The 26,570-nt window shown below is 42.3% G+C and overlaps 1 protein-coding gene across 1 annotated transcript in view; it reads right to left on the bottom strand.

Annotated features, from left to right (window-relative positions):
* Positions 1-3,851: 3,851 nt before the first annotated feature.
* The window catches only part of MMP20 (matrix metallopeptidase 20), a 49,022-nt gene continuing 26,303 nt past the window's right edge, over positions 3,852-26,570 (bottom strand). The window contains exons 7-10 of the mRNA XM_028105974.2: positions 24,643-24,779; positions 23,558-23,714; positions 5,597-5,700; positions 3,852-4,626 (exon numbers count right to left, since the gene is read on the bottom strand). Of these exons, the coding sequence (XP_027961775.1) occupies positions 4,526-4,626; positions 5,597-5,700; positions 23,558-23,714; positions 24,643-24,779 (499 nt within the window). The 3' untranslated portion in view covers positions 3,852-4,525. The remainder of the gene's footprint in view (positions 4,627-5,596; positions 5,701-23,557; positions 23,715-24,642; positions 24,780-26,570) is intronic.

Here is a 26,570-nt window from a genome sequence, read left to right as displayed (position 1 = left end):
CATACACCAAATATCGAAACCAAACCAATATCAGAAAAGAAAATCTCCAGCTGATACCCCTCATGTACACAGATGCGAGCATTTTAAACAAAACGTTAGCAAAACAAAGCCGGCAATATATAAATATATAAAGAGGATAATAACATCTTTGAGTAAGTGGGGTTTATTCTGGGAATCGCACAAGGTCTGTTGAATATTTGGAAAGTCATTTTATTTAATTGATAATAAAAAGGGGCACCTGGGTGGCTCAGTCATTGAGCGTCTGCCTTCGGCTCGGGTCATGATCACAAGGTCCTGGGATCGAGCCCCACATCGGGCTCCCTGCTCAGAGGGAAGCCTGCTTCTCCCTCTCCCACTCGCCCTGCTTGTGTTCCCTCTCTCGCTGTGTCTCTCTGTCAAATAAATAAAAAATTAAAAAAAAATAAAGGGATAAATACAAGAAGCCTGTTTCTTTCAGTGAAATCTGAGCCAGCTGAAACTTGTCCACATGTTTCTGTGATAACTTGTAATTGGCAGAGGAAGAGAGGGGGGATTGAGAGAGATTGATGATGTGGTTGCACTTCTTCTGGAAAGGTGTAAGTCCTGTCAGTGAAACCTAACCCCTGGGTGTACTGATGTGAAAAACGACAGAGCTGAGCTCATGTTCCTTTGTAGGAAGGAGAATCCAAGCCTTCTTTTCTCGTTCCTTCCCTCTCGCCTCTTTGAACTGCTTTGGGTTCCTATAGCGGGTGTGGTCCATGCGGCTCACTTGGCAATCCCTTAGCATCGACTGTGCTCCCTGCACGAGCTCACGCCCATTTCTGGTCTTAGCGCATGACCGTGAGGGTAGCAACACCTCCCGGGGTTGTTGTGAGTCTCAAAGCACACTGGTGTGCAATGAGGCTTGAAAACCTGTATTGCTGACTACAGTTCTGGGACACTAGCCAAGTGGTGTGGGGTTCGAAGCAGGGTTAGGAACCCGTGTGCTGGGAGGGGAGACTGAGGCAGAGGCTTGGCTGCATACCCTAGGTTGGGCAGGAAAGGGTTTCCCATCTGGCATTTGTCCCAGCCCCTGGCACGCTGGTCCATTGGAGAGCAGGACAGACCCTCCGAAACAAGCTCCACTGGCCGCCCGGACTGGGCTCCAGGCAGGAACTTTGGATCGAACATTGATTTGGGGACCGGAAACCTCATGGCCTGTGGTAGAGACACAGGGACTCTGGTTTGCAGGCAAAGGCGGAAGAATCTGGTACAGACCTTGCCAGTCACCTTCTCTGTAAGGTCTGCTGACCTTACAGAGGTGTTTTCACTGTAGGAACAAACGGATTTTTGAAAAGTCTTGAAAGTTCTTTTACTGTATTCAGTTAAGATTCCCAGATGACCAACAACTTTCTTTTAGGAGAGCAATCCTTAAGATTTTGTGTTTTCTTTTGTGATTTGTGCTTTGATTTTTGTACCAAGAAACATAAAAACCGAGAAAAAAAGAAAACCCAGGCCTCTTGTTGAGCATTAAACCATGTTCTCTTTTTCTATAAGATTTTAATTTATTTGACAGAGAGAGAGATTGAGCACAAGCAGGGGGAGTGGCAGAGGGAGAAGCAGACTCCCCGCTGAGCAGGGAGCCCTATGTGGGGCTTTATCCCAGGACCCTGAGATCATGACCTGAGCCAAAGGCAGACACTTAACCACTTCACCGACTGAGCCCCTCAGGCACCCCTGAACCATGTTCTTGAAGCGGGGACAGAGAACGGGTCAGTAGACTGAGCACTGCATGTGATGGAAAGCCACCGGAGATTGCTTTCACCTGCCTTCTCACTCTTGTAGAATCCATTTTTGCCCCGAGTTCCATGCTAGTGTGTGGGGTGGGGGTTCCTGGGGTCCTGGACAGCAGCAGAAAGGCGGTGACTCTCAGGGTCTCTCTCCAGCCCCACCTCCTCCTGGAACTCATGGGTCCCCATCTGTCCACCTGGTCCGGCCTCGCCCCCTGGCCCGTCGAATGGGCAACTCACGCCCAGCTGATTCCAGATTGCACACCGCTCTCCCACTCGCTAAGCCCCGAAACCTTAGAGTCATTCTTTACCCTGCGCTTTTTCTTAATTGCAAAATACACTTTAGGAGCAGGTCCTGTTGGTTTTACCTAGGAAATTCTCCTCCGTCTGACCATTGCTAGGGTCTGTGCTAGGGTCAGGTCACTGCTCATCAATCTTCGTGGTGCCATAGAACTCGTGTGTCTTCATCTATCTCGAGGGATATATACAAATTCCCTGAAATATCTCAAAACAAAATTATTTCGACTAGCTTCAAAACAGCAATCATAGAGCCCCTCAAGGGCACCAGGGACTATCTAAGGGCTTTGTATATTTCAGCTTATATATTTAAGCCTCTAAATATCTCTAGGACGTAAGGACTATTCCATTCTAATTTTACAAAGGAAGAGACTGAGACAGAGTTTAAGGAACTGACCAACACCACACAGCTAAAAATAACAGATCTGGGTTTGAAGCCAGTCAGACCTCAGAGCACATGCTATTTTGCTTTCAGTAATGTTCGTTTATTCAGTGAGGTGTCTACACTATGCATGCCCCCGGGCAAGCCCTGGGCACCAGGAGGACTTCTGGCTGGTGGAGCTTAGCCCCAGATGTCTTCGGGCTAATGCTTCACTGCCGTGTGGTCCCTGCCGCAGCTGGCCAGGGCCTGCCGTGCAGAGATCATCACATAACCTGGAGCTCCTTGCTTATTATTATTATTAAGACAACAGGTTTATTGAGATGCAGTTCACAAACCATCCAGTTTATCCACTTAAAATGTACAATTCGATGGCTTTTCGTATATTCACAGAGTTGTGCAAACATCACCATCATCACTTCCAGAACATTTTCATCACCCCACGAAGAAACCCCCGGGCCCCTTAGCAGTCACTGTCCATCGCCCCTCCCCCAACTCCTGGCAAGCACCCATCAGCTTTCCGTCTCTGTGATTTTCTTATTCTGAACATTTCATAGAAACAGAAGCCTAGAGTCGGTGGCCTTTTGCATCTGGTTTCTTAGCGTCCTGTTTTCAAGCGTCATCCATGTCTGTGCGCGCGTCTTCCGGTCTCACAGGTGTGCGTCCAGGAGTGGAACTGCTCACGTATTGCTTACTCTGTGTTTAGCCTTTTGGAGCTGCCAGGCTGCTTTTACTCCCTGCTCATTGCCATCATGCACGTCTCCTCCACTGGCTGTTTTTGCAAAAGCGACTTTGCTTCCTCAATCAAGGCAGTTGACATTGGAAAGCAAGCGTGCTAGAGTTTGTCTTCAACCGTCAAAGATTCAACATCTGCTTGTATAAATAGCCACTTTCAGTAACAGAAACCAAGTGGGAGGCTGGGAGTCACGGCCAGGGACGGCCCCACCCCTTCTTCATCCTGTGACACCAGTTTAATCAGTGATGTGTGGAGCGCTGTGGATATTCCAGGCGGCCCATGAAGTACGCTAAATGTATTTATCATCTAATTTTAGACTCCCTTAATCTTTAGAATCCTTACATTCTAGAGGGTAAGGTTAAAAAAAGTCATAACAATGACAAACAGCTGTGTTTTCCCTGTACTGATGAGTAAGTAAGAAAGAGAAAAGGCTTAGCTTGAAGTAAGAAAAACTAAACAGAGAGACTCCCCTAAATGGAAAACCAGTCCGGAGAGACTCCCTCGGAAGGGTTAAAGACGGTTCTCGGTGGGTGTTTTATTGTCAGGAAGCAGGAAATGCAGTGAGTTACTGTTACTTCTCCTGGGTCTGCGTGCTCACGATGCTATCTCGGGTTTTGGGTTTCTGCTAGGTACAGTTTGTTGCCAAATCAAGTGTGACTGAAGCCAGTAAATATTAAGAGAAATGAGGACCTGTTCTTAGACAACATTTTTATTGGCTTTTGTTAAAAGTTTTCCTCTTGCCAAGTGTCCATCTCTTGCCTAGCGTGAAAATTCACTTGAATAGGTTTGCCCGCTACGACCTACTTCAAAGACCAGTGAGTACATGGAGCCAACCAACACACAACGAGAAGCAAGATTAACATGGTATTTTGTTTGTGATGTGTCCAAGGTAAAGATGGACAGATTTGTATTCATCACAATGAATGCAGAGGCCACAAAAGCTTAATAAAGAGTGATTACAGTTTGCACGGCAATGATGTTGCCTATTAGAAAGAGTTATAATACGTGTCAGGGAATCCACAAATAGGTGTCTTCTTGGTGATAAAAGCCGAATTTATCAGTTTGCCTCCATATATCAGGTAAGAAAAATAAAAGGCAGTGGGTGTCTCATGGAAGAAAGCATTGTGTCAGTTCTGATTTTATGTGAAGTTGACCATACAGAAATTGCCCATTTAGATTAGAATTATGAATCTGCAACCATGACAACATTTAGAAGTGTAATTATTTTCGATGAACTCTAAGCTGCCCGTAGGACTGAAGGCCGGGGGAAGAATCCCTCTCCCACACCCTGCTTCAGTCCTTGCGGTCCAGGGACCAGCTGCTGGCGGTCATGAGCACTCCCCAGAAAACACTAGACCTTTCTGTTTAGCAGCCAATCCAGGAGCTAGATTTCAGCACACTGACTACATCCTCCTTCTCTGTATCATACTTGTATGCTTTTGGTCCTGAAAAGAAGTAAATGTAGCCTAAAAGAGACAAAGGTGAAAATGTAGTTACTGAAAATGACTTGCAGATCCATAAAGGGAGGGTTTGTAGGTGGCCCCAGAGGGGTGTTGGGGACATGCCAGGTGGTAGCTGCTGGTCTGTGCCCGGCTCTCATGGAGTCTGAGGGCCCAGCACCTCCCTCTTCTCCGTCCCTGCTCCTTACCTTTCTCCCAGCGGTGCTTACCCAGCAGGTGGGGCTCAGCTGTGTTGGAGCCACTGCTCCCCTCCAGGGAATCCCCCCCTCTTCTGTCCCTGCCCAAACCTCTAACTCATCCCTAAAACTCAGCTGAAGTCCCACCGTGCAAACTCCCACTGTGGATGCCGGTTCTCCTCTTTCTCAGTTCACTTCTTGCAGTCACTGTGAGGTCTGCGCTCCACTCAGCACCAAGTCATAGACTGTCTTGGTTCTGGTACTGTCATCTCTGCTGGACGGAGGGGCATTTCCCAGAGCTATTAGCCATCCCACAGGAGCAGGGAAAGTGTCTGGAACTCTCTTTGCATTTCTGAACAGAGGCCAGCTCTGTGCTCTAGACGCAGGAAGAAGGTGTTGGCTGGTCCACAAGATTCAGTCACATTTACTCAACCCTGTTCAGTTCAGCTTTCCCCACTCTGTGTTAAATTTCAGGAGTTGGGTGAGGGGGTGGGGAAAGGCTCTGGGAAGGTTGACAGTATGTGCATTTTCAAGAAGAAAGAGGCAGTTTTGACTGGGTGGGCTTTAAGATGTAACCAACTTACGGACTGAAGCTATACTTCTAAAACTGGCTATTGGCAGAGAAAGAGTCTCGATGGTAGACATTTTGTACTCTTTCTAATAGCCGATCTGGTTACCTAAATTTGTAAGGGACTCGGAACCAAGGACTCCCATCTGGAAACCTGTTTTGTCATAGGTTAAAGCAGAGCTCAGATTTCTTGTTACAGTTTTTCCACAAAGATTTTGGTGGAGATGCTCACCATTTAGTTCCACGGCGGCATCTATTTGGCCATTAACTCCTGAGAATTCCTCTTCTGTGTTCTTTGGGTAGTCTTTTTCCATTTTCCTTTTTCTTTCATCATAGCTGGAAGAAGTATTATTCCATAAATAATGTTAATAAGAGGTTTTTATTGATTGTAGGTGACACGGTGCTAGTGAGACATCATTAGCCAGGGCTGACTTATGTCTTACTTTAGATGTGTGTCTGTGTGTCTCTCTGTGCCTCGCTTTGCCACACACACACACATGTATACACACGTGTGCACACACGCACACTGCATCACTTCTCTCCCAAGTTCCTTAGCTTCTAGGACTGCTCATTTGCTCTAAATAGTCTGTAAATAGATATATTCTTAGAATTAGTCTTAGAATTATTTATATATTATAGCAACATGTTCCTATAATTAAAAAAAGATATGTTGCCTTTCAAAAGGAACTCTACATGTATTTTTCTGCTTTATTTTCTGTTGCAATGATCCCCCACCCCACTCCATGTAAGTATTTCTGGGCTTGGATTCTTATCCAAGAATCAGCTGAAAGCCCTTCATGGGCTTTTATTCATGGGCTCCTTTGCTATGTATCTGTAGAGGAGGGACTGGACAAACAACGCACAGTGAATGAATAAACACATATGCAAACAGTCAGTAGGTAAAAACAAGTAGCAAGAAAATCTCAGATAACTGAGCCTCTGCCTTTTCAATCAGGTGAATGGAATTAAATTGCTTTTGTTTCCTGGGAACATTATACACCTGACCAAATAGTAGATTCGGTTTCTCTTTCTGGATCAGCAGGTACCATGCAACGGGAACTCAGAAGAATGTTTAATGTACATCTTTGTCACCCACGCTGCCCCTTGTACAAAAGACTGTGACTTGTGTGAATCAGCATGATGGGTATGGGCTCAGGATGTAGGCAGTTATGCAGTCTCAAGAGTGAGAAAGTTCCTTCTTCATCGGCACAGAGCCCCCGGCCGGGGCATTCCCAGGGTGGACACCCCACTCCTTTCCCGCCAAGAGGTCAGACAGTTTCTGCTGGTGCCTGGAGCCCCGAGCCGTTTCCTGCAGCCGCAGACGCCCACCTCCTCGCCCACGGCCGGGGACAGATCCCTCCTGACCCTGAGCAGGACTGCACGTTGGCAAAGAAGTATTCAGGCCAGTGTGACTAGCGGGTTGAGCTGCTTGGGGGAGTGTGGAGGACAGAAGTGGAGGCTGACTGTTCCAGATGCCCTTTTCGGGAGGGTCATTAGAACCTTCCAGTGGGCAAAGGGGAAAACCGAGCCCTGCGAGTCACTGTGGCAGAGATAGAGATGGAAAACATTCCCTGTGTCCCACTCATCAGAAACGCCGACACCGCATGTGCGACGGGCACCTGTGTCATCCGAGAGACTGCAACGTCTCAGGAGTGGAGTCAGGGAAAAATGGAAGGAAAACAAAGGAACAGCCAGGGCACAGTGCCCCACCCCACCATGGCCTGCATCTCTTACGTTCGCCTCCTTCCACTGTCTGAAATCTGGAGTCCCTTATTAAAAATTGTTCACATATTAACCTTCGTTGGCTAGGCTGCTTTCTTCTCTCGCTTCCCTGAGACAGTTGTGTGGAGGAAACGGAAGATTTGGCGGGAGAGAGTGAGGAGGATAATTCTAAAGCTTCAGTATTTGGGGAGGGGGATGCAGGGGAGAGGGCAGAGTGAGGATGGGTCTGCAGGTGTGGGGGACTGCGTCGAGGGAGGGGCTGGAGCAGGAGACCCCGTGCTCAGGGAGAGCGGTGGCCCGGCTTTCAGGTGTCCATTCACCTCTGTCTGCTCTGAACAGAGGACTTGAAGCTGAGCTTTTAAACTAGGGCTGTGCCTAACCCTTGTGCACGGTAAGCAAACAGTTGGGAGGGATGTTGAGAACGTCATCACCATTTATATTGTTTTATGGCAAAATGTGTTCTTAGTTCCCAGCAAGTGACTGATTAAAGACTCCCTGTAGGGCAACTGTTCCAAGTGGGGGTCTGCTGTATTCTATTTAAATTGGATGGGGAGGACTGGAAAGGATCAAAGGACAGAGCAAATAGCTTTTTTCTTGAGAAGAGAGAAACAGTTTAAATACAGAAGTATGTTTTAAAGAGAGAATAGTGGTTATTAATCCAATAGAAAGGTATGGAAGAAAGATCTTTCTCTTTTATCTGTCTGCTTAGGTTAGGTGGTGGTGACACCTAAAATCTTATATATACCTGTTCAGAGGATAATGGAGGTAATAATATTATATGTAAAAAATGTTCCAGTCTGTCAAGTGGCTCAGTCTGTCAAGCCCCCAACTTTAGATCTTGGCTCAGGTCATGATGTCAGGGTCTTGAGATCAAGCCCTGCGTGGGGCTCCACGCTCAGCATGGCATCTGCTGGAGATTCTCTCCCTCTGCTCCTCCCCCCACTCATGCTCTTTCTCTAAAATAAAATAAATAAGATCTTAAAAAATTTTTTTTTCAGGAGAAATTTTAGAGAAACAACATCTAGCTGGGAATTTTAATTCTCAATCACATTTATAAACACCCAGGCAAAATGCTTGGGGAAATTGTGAAATCACTGTTTCTTTTCTCTGCTCCTTCTACCACTTATGTAGTTAACAGACCCCTGCCCTACGGGCTAGCCTCCTCTCTGCCCTTTGCTTATCCTATAACTGCTTTCTAAAGAGTATGACTCTTAACACAATCTATTTCAAAGTATCGGTCTGAAACACAAATCGCCATTTCGGGATTAGCTGATAACATATAAATATTTCATTAGGACTTTGTTGGTTGACGTTGTGTAGATGGGACCTACAAAGCTACCATAGAGTTACCTACTTTTCATGGTACCAAGTAAGGACATTACCATCAGGCCATCAAAAAAAAAAATTACCACCTATTTTCATTATCATTTCAGAAAGAAAAGAAACTTTAACACCAACAAGGCAGAAAGGACATAATCTCAGCATAAAAGATGATTCTTGCCAATAATGTGTCTTATACTGACCCAGAATACACCCCCTACGTTTATAATATTGTTCTGTTCTTATTTTGCTGTGGATTGGTGGAAACTTTGTGATAATCTAGCCCTTGGTTTGTGGACAGATATTTGAGGATTTCTGTTATAGAGCAAAGAGCATACAATCGGATGGCTCTGGGTTTGAGCTGACTCTGTTATCTCTGGGCTCTGTGATAGGGGAAAGTGCTCTGAGCTCTGGTTTCCTAATCTGGAAAACAGTGGTCATAGAGGATGAGAGACAACTTGCACACATGCATGCACACACGCATGCACATGCCTGGTACATAGACACACCCAGGGCTCCAAGAACCATTAACTGACTGGCCAGGATGAGCGTGAGTAAACTTCGTGATTTGGTCTGAGCTCCTAAGTCATCAAGGAGTTTAATCTTTACCTAATCTTCCAACACACCTCCTCCTCCAGATAACATTCTGCCGTGGAGTCAAGGTTGAGAAGAGGTGGAGAAAGAAGGGCCGGGCAACGTGGGGGTAGTCCAGAGAACGCAGGCAAGAAGGGCCTAGGATTGAGAAGGTCCACTGTTCTGTTGCAGATTTTTTGGAGGATAATAGAAAAGGAAGTTAAAAGACAGGGTGAGAATCACCAGTGTGGGTGTGTGATTGACGGTAGATACATGGTGAAAAGAACAAAGAAGACTGTGTGTGGTTGATGGCGAGGGCCTCCGGGTCTGGACTGAGATGGTGTGAAACGCAGCCGCAGGTGGACCGCTCGTTAGCTGGGTGACCTGGAGCTAATGACTCAGCTCTCGGAGATGCCATGTTTTTAACTGTTTCATGGAGATAAGGATGCCTACTTCTCAAGATCGTTGAGAAGGCAGATGGGAGAATGAGAGAATATGAGGAAATAGGAGGATTCCTAACACATAATAAACCATCAATAAATACTAGCTGGACTAGAATATTAAGGAAAGAACAGCCTTTTTATTGTGCATCTACTCTATACTAGGGACCTGCGGAAATCATTGCATGCATTTTCTCATGACTGAGGTCTTGTTTGTGAAACCTAAATACCAAGTAAAAATGATCGACCTGTAACTATGTTTCTTTTCTGTACGGGCTTCTGTTTCATCACTGACTATTGATTAATAGGCATAGATATTACAGAAATCATTCCTGGCCGTTAATCTTTACTGGCAATGTCATAGAGCCATAGATGTGAGGTGCTTTTTTCAGATATATTATCTTACTCTCCACCTTGGTCATCTAAGGGCTTGGGGACTATTTTGGTAAAGTGCTTGCATGTTGTTTAATCTTATGCTCTGAATTTAGATTTGTTAGGAATTTCTGGTGTGTCAATTACGATGGTTTCTGTCATACATCCGTGGCAAAATCGACCCCAAACTGCCTCCTTTGAAGTACCAAATGGGGAGTTCTGTCTGCAAAAGGTTGCTTAAGGAAAATGTGAGAAAGGAAGGCAAAAAGGGGAATTTATTGATCTAAAATATATGTTTTCAAGAAGTTTCTTCAAGGAGACCTTTCTAGTGAAATGGAAACCCAGAATCCCCTTTGAAATTCATAATCCACTTTTAGTTGGGAATGACAAGGCTTTCAGGGAGGACGGGACCTTTGTGATTTCCTTGGAGAAGGAGAGTGGTCAGGGATGAGAAACCTAACCCCCGGGTGTACTGATGCCCCATTCCCTCCAAAATGTGGGCTAGGAACCCTGCCTACAAGGATTTTGAAACAAGCCTATGTAACAATGTTGAAAAATATCGATGGCCGGATTGTTTGACGAAATGCACATTTGTATTAACAGCCTGAATTCTCTGAGCTTGAGACCTGAATAGAGAACTCTCTTCTGGACATTTCCATTCTTGGGTTTCACCAGCGTGTCACGTTCCACATGTACAAAATGGAACTCCTGAATATTCATTTCTGCTTTACTTCTTCATTTTATTCTTTCCCCATTGAATGGCCTTAGCATCTTTGTCAGAAATCAGCTGATCATAGATACATGGGTTTATTTCTGGACTGTCAATTTTATTCATCTCTATGTCTACCCTCACGTTCAGACTGTCTTGATTTACTCTTGGTTTGTAGTAAGTTTTGAAATTGGGAATTCTGAGTCCTCCAAATTGGTCTTCTTTTTCAAGACATTTTGGTTATTCTGGGTCCTGTGAGTTTCCATATGAAGTTAAGATCAGCTTATCAATTTCTACAAAGAAACCAGTGGTATTCTGATAGGGATTGTGTTGAGTCCTGTAGATCAATTTGGGGAGTGTTGTCATTTAAAAAATATTAAGGCTTGGGGCGTGGGTGGCTTAGTCAGTTAAGCGTCTGCCTTTGGCTCAGGTCATGATCCTGGGGTCCTGGGATCGAGTCCCGCATCGGGCTCCCTGCTCAGTGGGGAGTCTGCTTCTCCCTCTCCCTCTGCCCCTCCTCCCTATTCATGCTCTCTCTTTCTCTCAAATAAATAAATAAATCTTAAAAAAAAATTAAGGCTTCTAATCCACGGACATGAGATCTCTTTCCATTTAGATTAATTGTTTAATTTCTTTCAACAGTGTTTTGTTGTTTTCAGGCTGTAGTTTTCTACTTCTGTTAAATTTATTTCTAAATATTATTTTTCTTTTTGATACTATCATAAGTGGAATTGTTTTCTTCATTTTTGGATTATTCATTGAAGTGTACGGAACTAAAACTGATTTTTGCATACTGAACTCATACCCTGCATATTTGCTGAACTTAGTTCTAACAGGTTTTTTGGAGGATTCCTTAGGCTTTTCTATATAAGAGATCACATGACATAGAAATAGTTTTACTTCCTTTCCAGTCTGAATGCCTTTTATCTTATTCATTCTTGCTTAATTGCCCCGGCTGGAACCTCTAGTACAATGTTGAATAGAAGTGGTGAGTGTGAAAATGTTTGTCTTGTTCCTGATTTTAGGGGAAGACATCCAGGCTTTCACCACTGAGTATGAGATCAGCTGTGGGTTTTCATGGATACCTTTCATCAGGTTGAGAAATTGTCCTTCTGTTTCTAGTTTGTTGAGTAGTTTTTATTTTGCAACAGGTTTGGATTTTGTCAAATGCTTTTTCTGTGTTTATTGAGATTATCATATGGATTTTGTTTTTTATTCTATTGATATGGTGTATTACATTATTTGATTTTCAAAAGTTAAACCAACCTTGTATGCCTGGGAAAATCCCACTTGGTCATGGTGTGTAATTCTTTTTATATGCTGCTGGATTTGGTTTGCTATTTTTTGGAGGATTTTTGCATCCATATGCACAAAAGATACTGCTCTGAAGTTTTATTTCCTTGTGATACCTTGGTCTGTTTTTGGTATTAGGGTAATGCTGCCCTGGTACAATGAGTTGGGGAATGACCCCTCCTCTTCTATTTTTTAGAGGAGTATGTGAAAAATTGGCACTAATGAATTTCACTACTGAAACCTGTGGGCCTGGGCTTTTCTTCATGGATAATTTTTTTGATTATGAATTAAATCTCTTAACTTGTTGTAGGTTAATTCAGGCTATTTCTTCTTGACTCAGCTTCATCACTTTGTATCTTTCCAGTAATTTGTCATTTCAGCTCAGTTATCAAATTTACTGGCATACAGTTATTCATAGGAATCCTTTATCGTCCATTTAATTTTTGTAAGATTGGTAGTCATGTTCCCTTTTTCATTTCTGATTTTGGTAATTTGAGTATTCTCTTTTTAACTAGGTCAGTCCCATGAGAAATCTGTCAATTTTGTTGATCTTTTCAAAGAACCAAACTTAGTTTTGTTATTTCCTCAAATTGCTTATAATATTTTCTATGTCATTTATTTCCACCACAATCTTTATTATTTCCTTCTTTCCACTTGCTTTAGGTTTCATTTGCTTTTTTTACCTAGTGTCTCAGGTGGAAGGTTAGGTTATTGACTTAAGATCCTTTTTTTAATGGGCATTTAGAGACATAAATTTCCCTTGGGTCCTGCTTTCACTGCATCCATATGTTCTCAAATACTAGGTTTTTGTTTTCATTCATCTTTAAGTATTTTCTAACTTCTCTTGTAATCTCCTCTTTGACACATTGATTGTTTTAGAGTATGTTTATTTCCTCATATTTGTAGTTTTTCCAGTTTTCCGTCCCATATTGATTCGTAGCTTTGTTTCACTGTGATCAGAAAAGATATTTTATATGATTTCAGTTGTTTAAAATTTTTGGAGACGTGTGTGGTGGCCTAACACGTCACCTCTTCTGGGCAATGCTCCATAAGCATTTGAGAAAAATGTGTATTCTGCTTTTGTGCAAAGTGTTCTATAGACACCTGCTAGGTCCTGTTGGTTTATAGTGATCTTCGTGGCTTCTGTTCCTTATAGGTCTTGTTGTCTAGTTGCTCTATTCATTATTGAAAGTCTGTTTTGCCTGATATTAGCATAGCCACTCTGACTTTCTTATGGTTGCTGTTTGCATGATAGATATTTTTTCCATCTTTTTACTTTCAACCTCTCTGTATCTTTGAATATAAAATGTGTCTCCTATCAATAGCCTATAGTTGGGTCTTTTTTTTTTTTTATCCAGTCTAATAATCTCTGTCATTTGATTATATTGTTTAATCCATTCACATTTAATATTATTGATATAATTGGATCTATATCTGCCACTTTACTTTTTGTTTTCTACATGTCTTATGTCTTTTTGGTTCCTTTTTCCCTCCTTAATGCTTTCTTTTGCATTAGTGAAATTTTTCCAATGTACCATTTTAATTTCTTTCACAATTTTGTCACTACATTTTAAAAAGTTATTTCCTTAGTGGTTGGTAGAGAGCATATCACATATACCTTAACTTACCATAAATTGTTTCAGATTTATACTAGCTTAATTCCAGGGAGATTCAGAACTCCTGTAAGTCTATTCTTTGTCCCTCCCTTTGATGGTCTTGTTTTTATATATCTTATGTCTGTCTATGTTACAAACCCCCAACATACATTGCTGTAATTACGATTTTATACAATTTAATGTCTTCTTAAGAAGCTGATAGAAAGGAGAGAAAATATATATATTTATAGTCTTTGATATATTAACTTTTTTAGTTATCATTTCTGCTTTCTTTTGTTGCTCCAGGGAATTTGAGTTAGCATTTGATATCATTTCCCTATCTTAATACAGTTTTCCTCACACCCAGTGCTTTTGTGCTGTTATTGACAAATATATTATGTTTTGGTATGTTATAGGCCCAACAGTACAATTTTATATATATGAATATATATATGTGTGTGTGCAGTTTTAAACAGTTAGTTTTAAAATCAGTTAAGAGAAGGAAAGGGAGGAAATATACCTTTGGACTATCTTTCATGATTACATAATTACATTTACTACTGCTCTTTGGGTTTTTTTAATGTGGATTCAAATTACCATCAGGGTCACTTCCCTTCATCCTGAAGAACTTTCTGTAGTATTGCTTGTAAGGCAAGTATGTAGCAACAGATTCTCTCTGTTATTGTCTCTCTGGGAATGTCTTCTTTGGTCTCCATTTTTGAGATAGTTTAGCTGAATGTAGCGTTCTTGGTTGAGAGTTTCTTCTTTGAGCACTTTGCAGATGTCGCCCATGACTTTCTGGCCTCCCTGGTTTAGCTGACTTCCCATCTTGTCCCCCTCTGCTCCTGTCACGCTGCTGCCAGAGGGGTATTTTTACAACACAAACCTTCCTGGGTTACTCGCTTATTTAGGACAGTTAAAGATATTCCTCTTTTTCTATAAATTCACACTGGTCTCCCTGGAAAGGCGTAGGCCCTCCATCATCGACACCCTCTTTCTCCTTGGGCCACGTCTCTCATTCTAGCCCATGCTGCTATCATGCTGAACCGCTTGAGGTTTTCCCCACATACATGGGTGATTTCATGCCCCAGTGCCTTTGCTTCAACTGCCGTCTCTGCCTGGAAGCCACACTGCCCTCCTACCTCCGGCCTGGGAAACTCCTACTCCCCTCTCAAGATGAAGGGCAGTCCTCACTTCCTCTGAGGGTTCTTTCTTGACACCTTTACTAGCGTTGGCCATTTCTTCTTTGTTTTGCCTCACTGATCTCCATCCAGTCTTCTCTCAGGACACCTATCACACTTGGACTACTCTTAATTATTTCCCTGTGCATTTACTCTCAACTGTAGGCCTTGTTGAGTGTGGATAGCACCCAACACAAACTGACTATTTATCATGTGATGGGAGCCTCACAGTTTTCTCCTCCATTCCCACAGCCCTATGAAGCAGATGCCATTTCCATCTCCCTTTTGAAGAAGATTAAACCAAAACAGAAAGGCAATCCAGGTTGCCCAATGATGGCTGTGAGAGTTGAGATGAGCACTCTGTTACTCCTGTCCACACTCTCAGGCAGCAAACTCTGTGCTCTCTCCTGAGTGGTAAGGTCCTAGTACCGAGCCTGATGCAAAATCTTGTCTAATATACGTAGATTGAAAGTGGTAGTTTGGCAATGCAGTTTAAAAAATTTAAGATTAAAAAAGAAGATTTTGAACTACCCATCTTTCTTATTTTTATTACTTATTACCTATTTCTCTGTGGTGACTAACTATAAAATCCTTAAATAAACACTCAATTTTCAGTGTACGTGGGGCATCTAGGAAGGAGAGAATGTGTCTTATTTTGCATCAATCATCTCTCCAGTCTGTCTGCATAGAAAGACTGACTTAGGGATAGAAAGGGGCTGGAGCCCCTAGATTTGCACATCACTTTACACAAACTTCAGAAAACACTGACTGCCTCCAAGGATGATGGAGTTGATGGACCTCTGGTCCCCAGGAACTCCCTGGTGTAGCCACTGCCCTGCTGTTGGTAAGCAAGAGAGAATATCTACAGGGAGAAATTAGCCAAAGGTAATGGAAGTCATGTAAAGAAAGAAAAACTGGCTGGATCGTTTGGGCCTGCCAGGAAGAGGAAAGGAAGGAGTAAAAGCCAACGGGCGAATGGGGAAGAAGCCCTTTTGGTGAGTTTACACGGCACATCATGTAATGTGTGGTGGCATTAGCATGGTAGAGCTCCCTTTTGGATTTACCTTGTAGTTCCCTGGGGCTGCTCCCCGGGGAGTTACTACCACACCGACATGTGGGCTCTCACTCCTAGAGCCTGAACCAACCTGGCCCCAAGCCAACCCTCCATCCTCAGTGGGGGAAGTTCTTCAATAGCATTCCCATGGCCCGTCATTCGTTAAACTGGTTCCACCCCAGGAGTTCATGGAGACTCTCCCTGACAACAAGCGTATCCAGAGACTTCCTTTATCTCGACACATCATTTGTGTCACAGACTGACCTAGCATGAGGACCGAAGAAGGTCATGATGAATGACTAAGGGAAATAAGTCCTAACATGCTGTCAACCAAATTCCTGGTCTATAACTTGGTCTATAACTCTGGCCTTGTGTGTTTTTTGAGTACGGCCCTGTGCTTTATTGACAGAACATCCGTCTCCTTTGGTTTTTCCTCCCATTTCCTCCTTCTTCCTGTTTAGAAGGAATGAAGTTCATTGGCCACTTGGGTCTTAGGGCAACCACGAGAGTGCTATCTCCATGTTAACAGTAGGGCACAGTGTTACAAGGAACTTGGGTCCCTGGTGGTGGTGGACTCACTGAGTTAGCTCTAGGTCTATTAAACTTCGGATGTGTTATGTATGTGAGAAAAACAGACCTTTATGTGTTTCAACCACAGTTACTTTCGGGTCTCTTACCAGCAGCCAAACATCATTCTCATCAATACATGGCTTAATGTGACAGTAAGATGCTCTACCTGTGAGGCTTTGCTAAAACGGGGGTGTGCAGTTTGCGGGGGTTCGTTAATGGAGTGGCTTATAACAGCTTTTCTGAACTTCTAAGCTGTAGGTCAAGGTCGTTTGCTTTATGCCTTAGCGCAGAAACCAGTGTGTTAGAGGACGTCCGACAGAGGACTCTCACTGGTGAGGGACTGTCTATGCTTTGCCAAAAGCAGGAGTTTCAGTGCAATGTTGGGGCCTTCGGTCTTTCAAAAGGAAATTCCCTTTGAGCTGCTCTTTGCCTGGATTGCTGCTCGGAGAACTACTGAGCTTTAAACAATCATTTGTTAATTATCACAACTTTTGAAGCAGGTATTCGCTGATTACCATATAAGCTCCTACAATTACTGAACGGTTACTCTATTTGAGCACCTACTATGTGCCAGGCTCTGGGCTAGTGTCTACATGCGTTACTCACTTAATACTCTCAAGAATCTCAGAAGGTTAATTTTAAAAGTACCTTCTGTGATTCCCTTCCCTTAACATCAAAATGAGTCTTTGATATTTCAGTTAATCCCTTAGACCAACTTTTTAATGAATCTGTTTTATCCAGATTGCTAAGACTTCTCCTTAACAGACACTCACAGACACTTAGTTGGAAAGGTGCACTGTGATTTCCTCAGCGGGGAATCAGGCCTTGTTAAAATCAGAGACACTCTCCCTCCGCAAGCTTACATTTACAGAGAATTAAAAACCTCTCATCAAGCCTCTTGTGTTAGCTGCTAAGCCTCACTTCTGCCTGGCTGGAGGTGCATGCTTTGCTGGTGGATGGTAGATTAGTCCAAAGACCAGGCACTGAATGGAGAACTGAAATAATGGGAGAGTGGATAATCCCCCCAGTGAGAGTCAGGCTGTGAGCAATCTTTGAGAAATTAACTGAGTAATCACAACATAAATGCCCTCCCACTCCCACACACACGCTTATATGTGCACCTTCAGTCTCATTCTCTGAAAACCCACAGTGGGGGTTGGGTTTCTCAATACCTATCTTCCTGTATGTCAGCACTGTGATTCCAGCCCCCTTATCTTAAAGAAAAGACTTGGGAGAATCTGCCCAGCAGCTATTTGGGGCTTAATAAATGAATTACCATCAGGAATCCAGAAAGGAAGTTCTAAAGAAAAATAGCTGGCTTGGTGGTTTAATCATTGGACTGGAAATGACAAATCAGGACACCACATGATACTCTGAGCAATGCTCCCAGGGCCCTCAGGGGCCTGGAGTCAGTCTACATTTGTTTGGCATTCATTTCTAGAAAATAAATGTTCCTCTTCGTGAAATATATCTGGTATACTGTTTTCTCAGGGCCAGACTAGAGAAGATATCAGTCAGGTGGAAGAAGATCATAATGTACTTATTTATAAATTTCTTTTATGCCATAGAAATGGTTATTGAAAATAGGTGAGATGCCAGTTAAGCTATGATTCAAAACAGAAGGAGAGTTGGAGAGCTTCCCAGACCAATAAAAACTGAAGGTGTTGGTGACCACTAAACCAGCCCGGCAAGAAATATCTAAGGGGCCTCTTTGAGTGGAAAGGAGAGACCCAAAGTGACAGTATAAAGGCAGGAAACACAAAAGCAGTAAAAATGAATATTTTTGTAAGAAATCAGTCAAGGAACTCACAAAGAAAGGATATAAAATACAGTAACATATACCTAAAACGTGGGGAGGAGAGGAAAAAAGGATGGGTTGAAACTTAAATGACCATCCACCTAATACAGACTGCTATATGCCAAGGAGGTTATACACAAACCTAATGGTAACCACAAATCACAAATCACTAATAAACATGAAGAATACAGAGAAAGAAATCCAAATATATCACTAAAAAATATCAGCAAAACATGAAAGTGACAAAGATAAAAGGATCAGGGAAAAGCTCCAGAAACAACCACAAAACAAGTAATAAAATGGCACCAAATACATATTTATCAATAACGACTTTGAAAGTAAATGGACTAAATGCTCCAATCAAGAGAGATAGGGTGTCAGAATGGATAAAAAAAATAAGAGTCTCTTACCCACAAGAGACTCATTTTAGACCTAAAAACACATGCAGATCAAAAGTGAGGGGATGGAAAACCATCTCTCTTGCAAAAGAAAGCCAGGATAGAGGTACTTCTATCAGACCAACTAGACTTTAAAACGAAGACTGTAACAAGAGATGAAGAAGAGCACTATATAATCATCAAGGGGACAATTCAACAAGAAGATCTAACAATTATAAATATTTATGCATCCAACTTGGGAGCACCCAAATACATAAAACAATTCAGAACAAACATAAATAAACTCATTGATAATAATTCCGTAATAGTAGGGGACTGTAACACCCCACTCACATCAATGCACAGACCATCTAAGCAGAAAATCCAACAAGGAAACAATGGCTTTGAGTGACACAGTGGACCAGATGGGCTTCACAGATATATTCAGAACATTCCATCCTAAAACAGCAGAATATACATTCTTTTCGAGTGCACATGGGACTTTCTCCTGAATAGATCACATACTGGGTGACAAATCAGGCCTCAACAAGTACAAAAAGACTGAGATCATACTGTGCATATTTTCAGACCACAAAACTATGAAACTTAAAGTCAACCACAAGAAAAAAAGTGGAAAGACCACAAATTCATGGAGATTAAAGAACATCCTACTAAACAATGAATGAGTCAACCAGGAAATTAAAAGAAGAAATTAAAAAATACATGGAAACAAATGAAAATGAATACACAATGGTTCAAAACCTTTGGGATGCAGCAAAGGTGGTTCTAAGAGGGAAGTATGTAGCAATACAAGCCTACCCTCTGAAGCAAGAAAAATCTCAGGTACACAACCTAACCTTACACCTAAAGGAGCTGAAGGAAGAACAAGAAGTCTAAAGCCAGCAGACAGAGGGAAATAATAAAGATTAGAGCAGAAATAAATGATAGAGAAACTAAAAAGCAATATAACAGATCAATGAAACCAGGAGCTGGTTCTTTGAAAAAATTAATAAAATTAATAAATCTCTAGACAGACTTACCAAAAAGAAAAGAGAAAGGACCCAAATAAATAGAATTACAAATGAGAGAGGATAGGTCACAACCAACACCACAGAAATACAAACAATTTTAAAAGAATATTATGAAAAACTATATGCCAACAAATTGGACAACCTGGAAGAAATGGATAAAATTCCTAGAAACATATAAATGACCAAAACTGAAACAGGAAGAAATAGGAAACTTGGACAGATTGATAACCAGCAAAGAAATGGAATCAGTAATCAAAAATCCCCCAACCAACAAAAGTACAGGGCTGGATGGCTTCCCAGGGGGATTCCACCAGACATTTAAAGAAAAATTAACACCTATTCTTCTCAAACTGTTCTAAAAAATAGAAAAGGAAAGAAAACTTCCAAATTCATTCTATGAGGCCAGCATTACCAATACCAAACCAGATAAAGATCCCACTAAAAAAGAGAACTACATGTCAATATCCCTGATAAAGATGGATGTAAAAATTCTCAATAAAATACTAGCAAATCAAATCCAACCGTACATTAAAAAAATTATTCACCACAGTCAACACGATCGAGTGGCATTTATTTCTGGGCTGCAAGGGTGGTTCAGTATTCTCAAATCAATCAGTGTGATAAACTATATTAATAAAAGAAAGGATAAGAACTATATGATCCTCTCGATAGATGCAGAAGAAGCATTTGACAAAGTACAACATCCATTCATGAGAGAAACCCCCAGCAAAGTAGGGATAGAGGGAACATACCACAATATCATAAAGCCCACATATGAAGAACCCACAGCTAATACCATCCTCAATGGGGAAAAACTGAGAGCTTTTTCTCTATGGTCAGGAAGAAGACAGGGATGTCTACTCTCACAGCTGTTATTTTTTTTTATTACAGATTTTATTTATTTATTGTAGGGGTGAGGGGCAGATGGAGAGGGAGAGAGAATCTTGAGCAGACTCCCTATTGAGTGAGGAGCCCGATGTGGGGCTCAATCTCATGACTTTGTGGTCATGACCTGAGCCCAAATCAAGACTTTTGATTGCTTAACTGACTGAGCCACACAGGTGTCCCTCACCACTGTTGTTTAACATAGTCCTGGAAGTTATAGCCTTAGCAATTAGACAACAAAAAGAAATAAAATTCATCTAGATTGCAAGGAAGAAGTCAAACTTCCACTATTTGCAGACAACATGATGCTATATATAGTAAACCCAAAAGACTCCACCAAAAACCTGCTAGAACAGATAAAAGTCACAGGATACAAAATCAGTGTACAGAAATCTGTTGCATTTCTGTATACTAATAATGAAGCAGCAGAAAGAGAAATTAAGGAATCCATCCCATTTTCAATAGCACCAAAACAGTAAGATATCTAGGAATCTACCTAACCAAGAAGTTTAAAGACCTGTACTCTGAAAACTATAAAACATTGATGAAAGAAATTGAAAACACAAAGAAATGGAAAGACATTCCATACTCATGGATTAGAAGAACAAATATTGTTAAAATGTCTATGCTACCCAAAGCAATCTACATAAATGCCAACCTTAAACCTAAAGTGTGTATGGAAGCACAAAAGAACCCAAATAGCCAAAGCAACCTTGGAGAAAAAAAAAAAAAAAGCAAAGCTGGAGGTATCATAGGTCAGAACTTCAAGTTATATTACAAAGCTGTAGTCATCAAGACAGTATGGCACTGGCACAAAAATAGACACAGATCAATAGAACAGAACAGAGAGCCCAGAAATGGACCCACACCTATGTATCAATTAATCTTTGACAAAGCAGGAAAGAATACCCAATGGAAAAAAGACAGTTTCTTCAACAAATAGTGTTGGGAAAATTGGACAGCAACATGCAGAAGAATGAAACTGGACCATTTCCTTACACCACACACAAAAATAAATTCACAATGGATGAAAGACCTAAATGTGAGACAGGAATCCATCAAAATCCTAGTGGAGAACGTAGGCAGTAACCTCTTTGACATCAGAGGTAGCAACTTCTTACTAGACATATCTTTTGAGACAAGGGAAATTAAAGCAAAAATAAACTATTGGGACTTCATCAAAGTTAAAAGTTTCTGCACGGAGAAGGAAATAATCAACAAAACTAAAAGGTAACCTATGGAATGGGAGAAGATATTTGCAAATACTGATAAAGGGTTAGTATCCAAAATATATAAAGAACTTATTAAACTCAATACCCCAGAAATGAATAATCCAATGAAAAAATGGGCCGAAGACAATAGACATTTTTCCAGAAAAGACAACCAGATGCTCAATAGACACATGAAAAGATGCTCAACATCACTCATCATCAGGGAAATGCAGATCAAAACCACGATGAGATACTGCTTCACACCAGTCAGAATGGCTAAAATTAACAACATGGGAAACAACAGGTGTTGGTGAGGATGCGGAGGAAAGGGAACCCTCTTGCACTGTTGGTGGGAATGCAAGCTGGTGCATCTATTCTGGAGAACAGCATGGAGGTTCCTCCAAAAGTTAAAAATAGAATTACCCTACGACCCAGGCACTGAACTACTAGGTATTTACCCAAAGGATACAAAAATATGAATTTGAAGGGATATATGCACCCTGATGTTTATTGCAGCATTCCCAACAATAACCAAACTATGGAAAGAGCCCAGATGTCCATCGACAGATGAATGGATAAAGAAGATGTGGTATATAGATATACAATGGATTATTACTCAGCCGTCAAAAAGAATGAAATCTTGCCATTTTCAATGACATGGATGGAACCAGAGAGTATTATGTTAAGTGAAATAAATCAGTCAGAGAAAGACAAATACCATATGATTTCACTCAGATGTGGAATTTAAGAAACAAAACAAATGAGCAAAGGAGAAAAAGAAGAAAGAGAGACAAACCACGAAACAGACTCTGAGCTACAGAGGACACACTGATGGTGACCAGAGGGGAGGTGGGTGGGGGGATGGGGGAAACAGGTGCTGGTGATGAAGGAGCGCACCTGTCGTGATGAGCACCGGGTGATGGATGGAAGTGTTGAATCGCTAAACTCTACTCCTGAAACTAATATTACACTGTACGTTAACTAACTGGAATTTAAATTAAAACTTAAATAAGTGACATAAAATAAAATGAAAACCCATGGACCAAAGTTGGGTACTCTCCTGCTTCCAACCAGATCCTATCATGGACCTAAAGTATTTAGCATTGGGGCACCTGGATGGCTCAGTCAGTTAAGCATCTGCCTTCGGCTCAGGTCATGATCTCAAGGTTCTGGGATCGAGCCCCATGTTGGGCTCCCTGCTCAGCGGGAAGTCTGCTTCTCCCTCTACCTCTCCCTCTGTGCTCTCTCTCAAATAAATAAAATAAAATAAAATAAATAAATAAATAAATAAAATCTGAAAAAATTAAACTATTTAGCATAGTCAACTGCTTAGAATCTGTTGTTTTTACTTCTCTCTTCTGAGGTTCAGATGAACAAGTACTGAGGACATGAGAGCTGGGAGTAGGGGGGAGGTGTGCAGAGGCAGAGCTTGCTCACCCTTCACATGAGTCAGTTAAGGATAGAAACCCAGCAGGTGGAATGAGGTGTGACCCTGTGCACAGTGACTGGATGACAGATGTCACCTTACTCAGGTCTGCAGGACAATTGTGTATGATCCACTTTGGGTAAGAAGAGTCTTCACATTCTGGGTCGGATAAAAAGACTTAGCAATAAGGGCTTTTCCTTTCAGCAGAACTTTCCTTCAAAGAGCCCCACAGTCACGACTACCTCCATGTAGCACAAAATCACAGAATATTCTGGGATGCCTTGGTACCCACATAACAAGGAGTCAGTTTTACCCCGAGGCATTCCCTGTGGCTAGCAATGTATTTGGGGATGCTGTGTCCACTCTTTTAGGCCACTGGAGGTCCAGTTAATAAATGCATGAAGGATTAGGATGTTTCATGTGCTAGGGAACAAACGATGGGATTCATGAATGAATGCTTCAGTTGTTTGGGTGGTTTCGTATCTTAGAGACCGTGTCAACCATGAGTAAATGGCATCCCAGGGGCCAAGAGGAGTCAATGGGCCGATCGCAAACTCGCTTTGCATTCTTTTCTGCAAAAGGATTTTTTCCTTCCCATTGAATATATCTGGACAAGCAAAAGGAGAAAAGCCATACCTGTAGTATTCATCTCCCACAAAGAAAAGGGTCTTCTGCACATCCTTGAGATAGACAGCAGCATCTATTCGCTGCACATACCTTGGGAAGCCAAAGTCATAAATAGTTCGAGGAGGACCTTGCATTTGGAATCCTCTTGTTATCCAGTAGTGGGGGCCTGAACACAGAAATTAAAGTTCAGAAAAACTCTGTACCACTCGGCGATGTACTTCACTCATGAGGATTTCTATGCAGGATCCCAAATGGGAGTAGTTTATGGGATAGTTGCCATGGCTGTAACCCAACGTATAGGCTTTTATTCAGTTAAAACTACTCTGGAGGCAAACATCTCTAGTGATGCCTTAGCAAAGTAATAATTTTGATACAATTGGGTCTTAAATTTCACACATTAATTTTTTTTCAAGATACTTTTCATGTGTATAGCCTCATTTCAGTCTCATATATATGCATGGGAGAGAAGGGGCATGTGATGGACAAATGCTGTGATTTGTAAGCTGGCACTGGCCTTGTACCTTCATCCCCCAGCATCAGGAAAAATAAGCTAAAATTGGCAGGTACCACCTATTGGATAACGCCCATTGGCTAGCCACCAACGCATCTTTGAGGTTGATATTTACTATAATCACTTATAAGCCCAGGAAGACATGAAGGCTCGGAGCAGTTAGATAATTCCCCAAAGTCACTCTGATAGTAAAGGGCTGGAGCCAGAGACTGACACCATGCCCACCTCCCAGAGTCACAGGTGTTCTCCTCACATGGGGTGCCACGTTGGCTTTTGTTGACTAGAGGCTCTCAGTGGGGCATGCCATGCCACCTTGAGGGGCGGGGACCAGGTTTATAGCCCCCCTGGGCGTTGTCACTTAGCATGGTGCCTCTCCAGGGCAGAGTGTTGGCTCTAAGAACATTGTGAGAGTCATTGTCCTCCCTGCCATTGTTATAGTACAACAGAGCGGCATTTCATGGCCGACCTGAGGAGGAGTGACCCAAGCACGCTCCACGATCCCTGACCAAATGCTCCCAGTACCAGCTGTTCCCAACACGCTGGGCACCCCACCGTTCCTGTACCTCACGGATCTGTAGGGTACCTTTGAAGAAGTAAGCGGTGCCCCTGTCGGCCACTTCGTAAGCTGCATCCACGTTGGACATAAGCTGGGGGAAGGAGCTGGTAATGGTGCTGGGCCGGATCCCCGCCATCATGTGAACCTGCCGACGCCAGAAAATCCTGTTGGGCAATCCACAAGAGCAGGGATTGATTTAGATCTTGAGCGCGACGTGGACCGATGTGTACTGCAAGCCACACTGCAGGGATCATTTCTCAATGCCTCGAGCCCTTGTCTTGTTTTTAAGGAGAGCATATGTTTTTCACCTTAGTAAATAGTTCTTTTTCCTTTTTGTTCTTTGAGCCTCCCTGCAATCCCCTTTCCTTCATTTACTTAAGGACATTCAAAACATGGAGGGATATGGCAAGGAGATAACCCCGGTGTTTCACACATTTAAGCTCTGCACCTTCCAATTCCAGGTATCCCTTGATGCAGATGTCCTTTTCCTATTCTGATCTTTTAAAAACTAAAATCTCGCAAAGATAAAATACCATCCTGGTGGACATTATGAATATTACAATGGCACCAAATCTTTGTGGTTGGGAGGTGCGAGTTATTCCCAATAAAGGCAGCAAGAACATTCACAATTATCAGTTATATCGAAAGTTATCTATTGAATACTTATCTATTGAAAGGGTTTATATCCTTGAAATGGATGGCTAGTTAACAGAAAATCTGGTACACACCAATTAACTCAAGTTTAAGCGACTCATCCATCCACTCATCCAAAATTATTTCCATAAAACTGTGGCAGTATCACAAAGGTATTGAGCTGAAACATTCAATGTACGTGGGATCCATTTTGAATTTTGGAGAGGAAAATCATTTTCATAAAATATGAGTTTACTTGATTCTGTAGAAAGTAGACTCTATACATAAAATTATTTGTGGACAGGGAAACTATAATAAATTTTGACATTTAATTTTCTGGGTAGTTAGTGTAGGAACGCCTCCATCTTACATTGAGTTTTCCTAGTCAGTTAATTTAATAAATATTTATGGAGTGCCTATTAGCAAGGACTGGGGTAGATATCAAAGATGAGACGCTGAATGAGACCCAGTCGTGCCTCGGGGAGCTTACAGCCCAGGAGTGTAGACAGGTACGTGATTCGGCAGTTAGGATTCAGACAGGTATGTGATTCAGGAGTTAGGATTATAATCAGACAGTTAGAACCAGTGCTACACACTCTCAGGTTTAGGATGTGGACAAAGAGCATATGCTACAGGAGGGAAATTCCACTGCATTCGGGGATTTGGTGAAGGTGTCCCAGGTGGGGCCATTTAGCTGATGATGAATTTAAAAGAGCCTTATGGAGAGAGACATGTCTTTGTTCCCTATGCGGCATCACAATGCAGAAGGAAAAACACATCATGCTTTAGGAAATGTAGACTTGAGTTCTAACTCTGACCGGCATCTCCAAGCTCAGTCTTAGCTCTTAGATGCAAATAATAATACCTGGGCTGTCTCATGAGGTCATTCCGAGGATCCAAGGAGAGAATGCATAGGAAAGTGATTATAAACCATAAAGTGCCATAGAGCTAGATATTGTCCATTCTAAACATTATAATTTGCCTAGGTCTTACCCACCCGCTGACTGGGCACCCACCATACATGATACACAGGGTGGCAGGCATCTGTGGCAGGTGCACTGGCTCGCCCCATGCCCTACACATCACAGCCTGCTCTAGAATATCTGTACTAACAGATGAAACACCGAGGCTCAGGAAGGCTCGTGGGCCCAAAGGTCGTCTGTTGGTTAGGGGCAGACAGAGCAGCTTAGACTGCAGCTGTCTCGATATTCATCTCCACCTGATCTCATCTCCTTGTTCATTCCCAGCCTTGCCCCAGCCTTGCGATCTCTGCTTTTCTGTGTTCATAACTTGGGGACCCCCGAACCCCCGTCCCCAGATCT

This window comes from Eumetopias jubatus, unplaced genomic scaffold (assembly GCF_037043125.1).
Source record: "Eumetopias jubatus isolate StellerSeaLion01/CBP00866 unplaced genomic scaffold, mEumJub1_p1.0 scaffold_13, whole genome shotgun sequence".
NCBI lineage: Eukaryota > Metazoa > Chordata > Mammalia > Carnivora > Otariidae > Eumetopias > Eumetopias jubatus.
The sequence above is the reverse complement of the archived record's forward strand: the minus strand, read 5'-3'. Positions and strand labels throughout refer to the sequence as shown.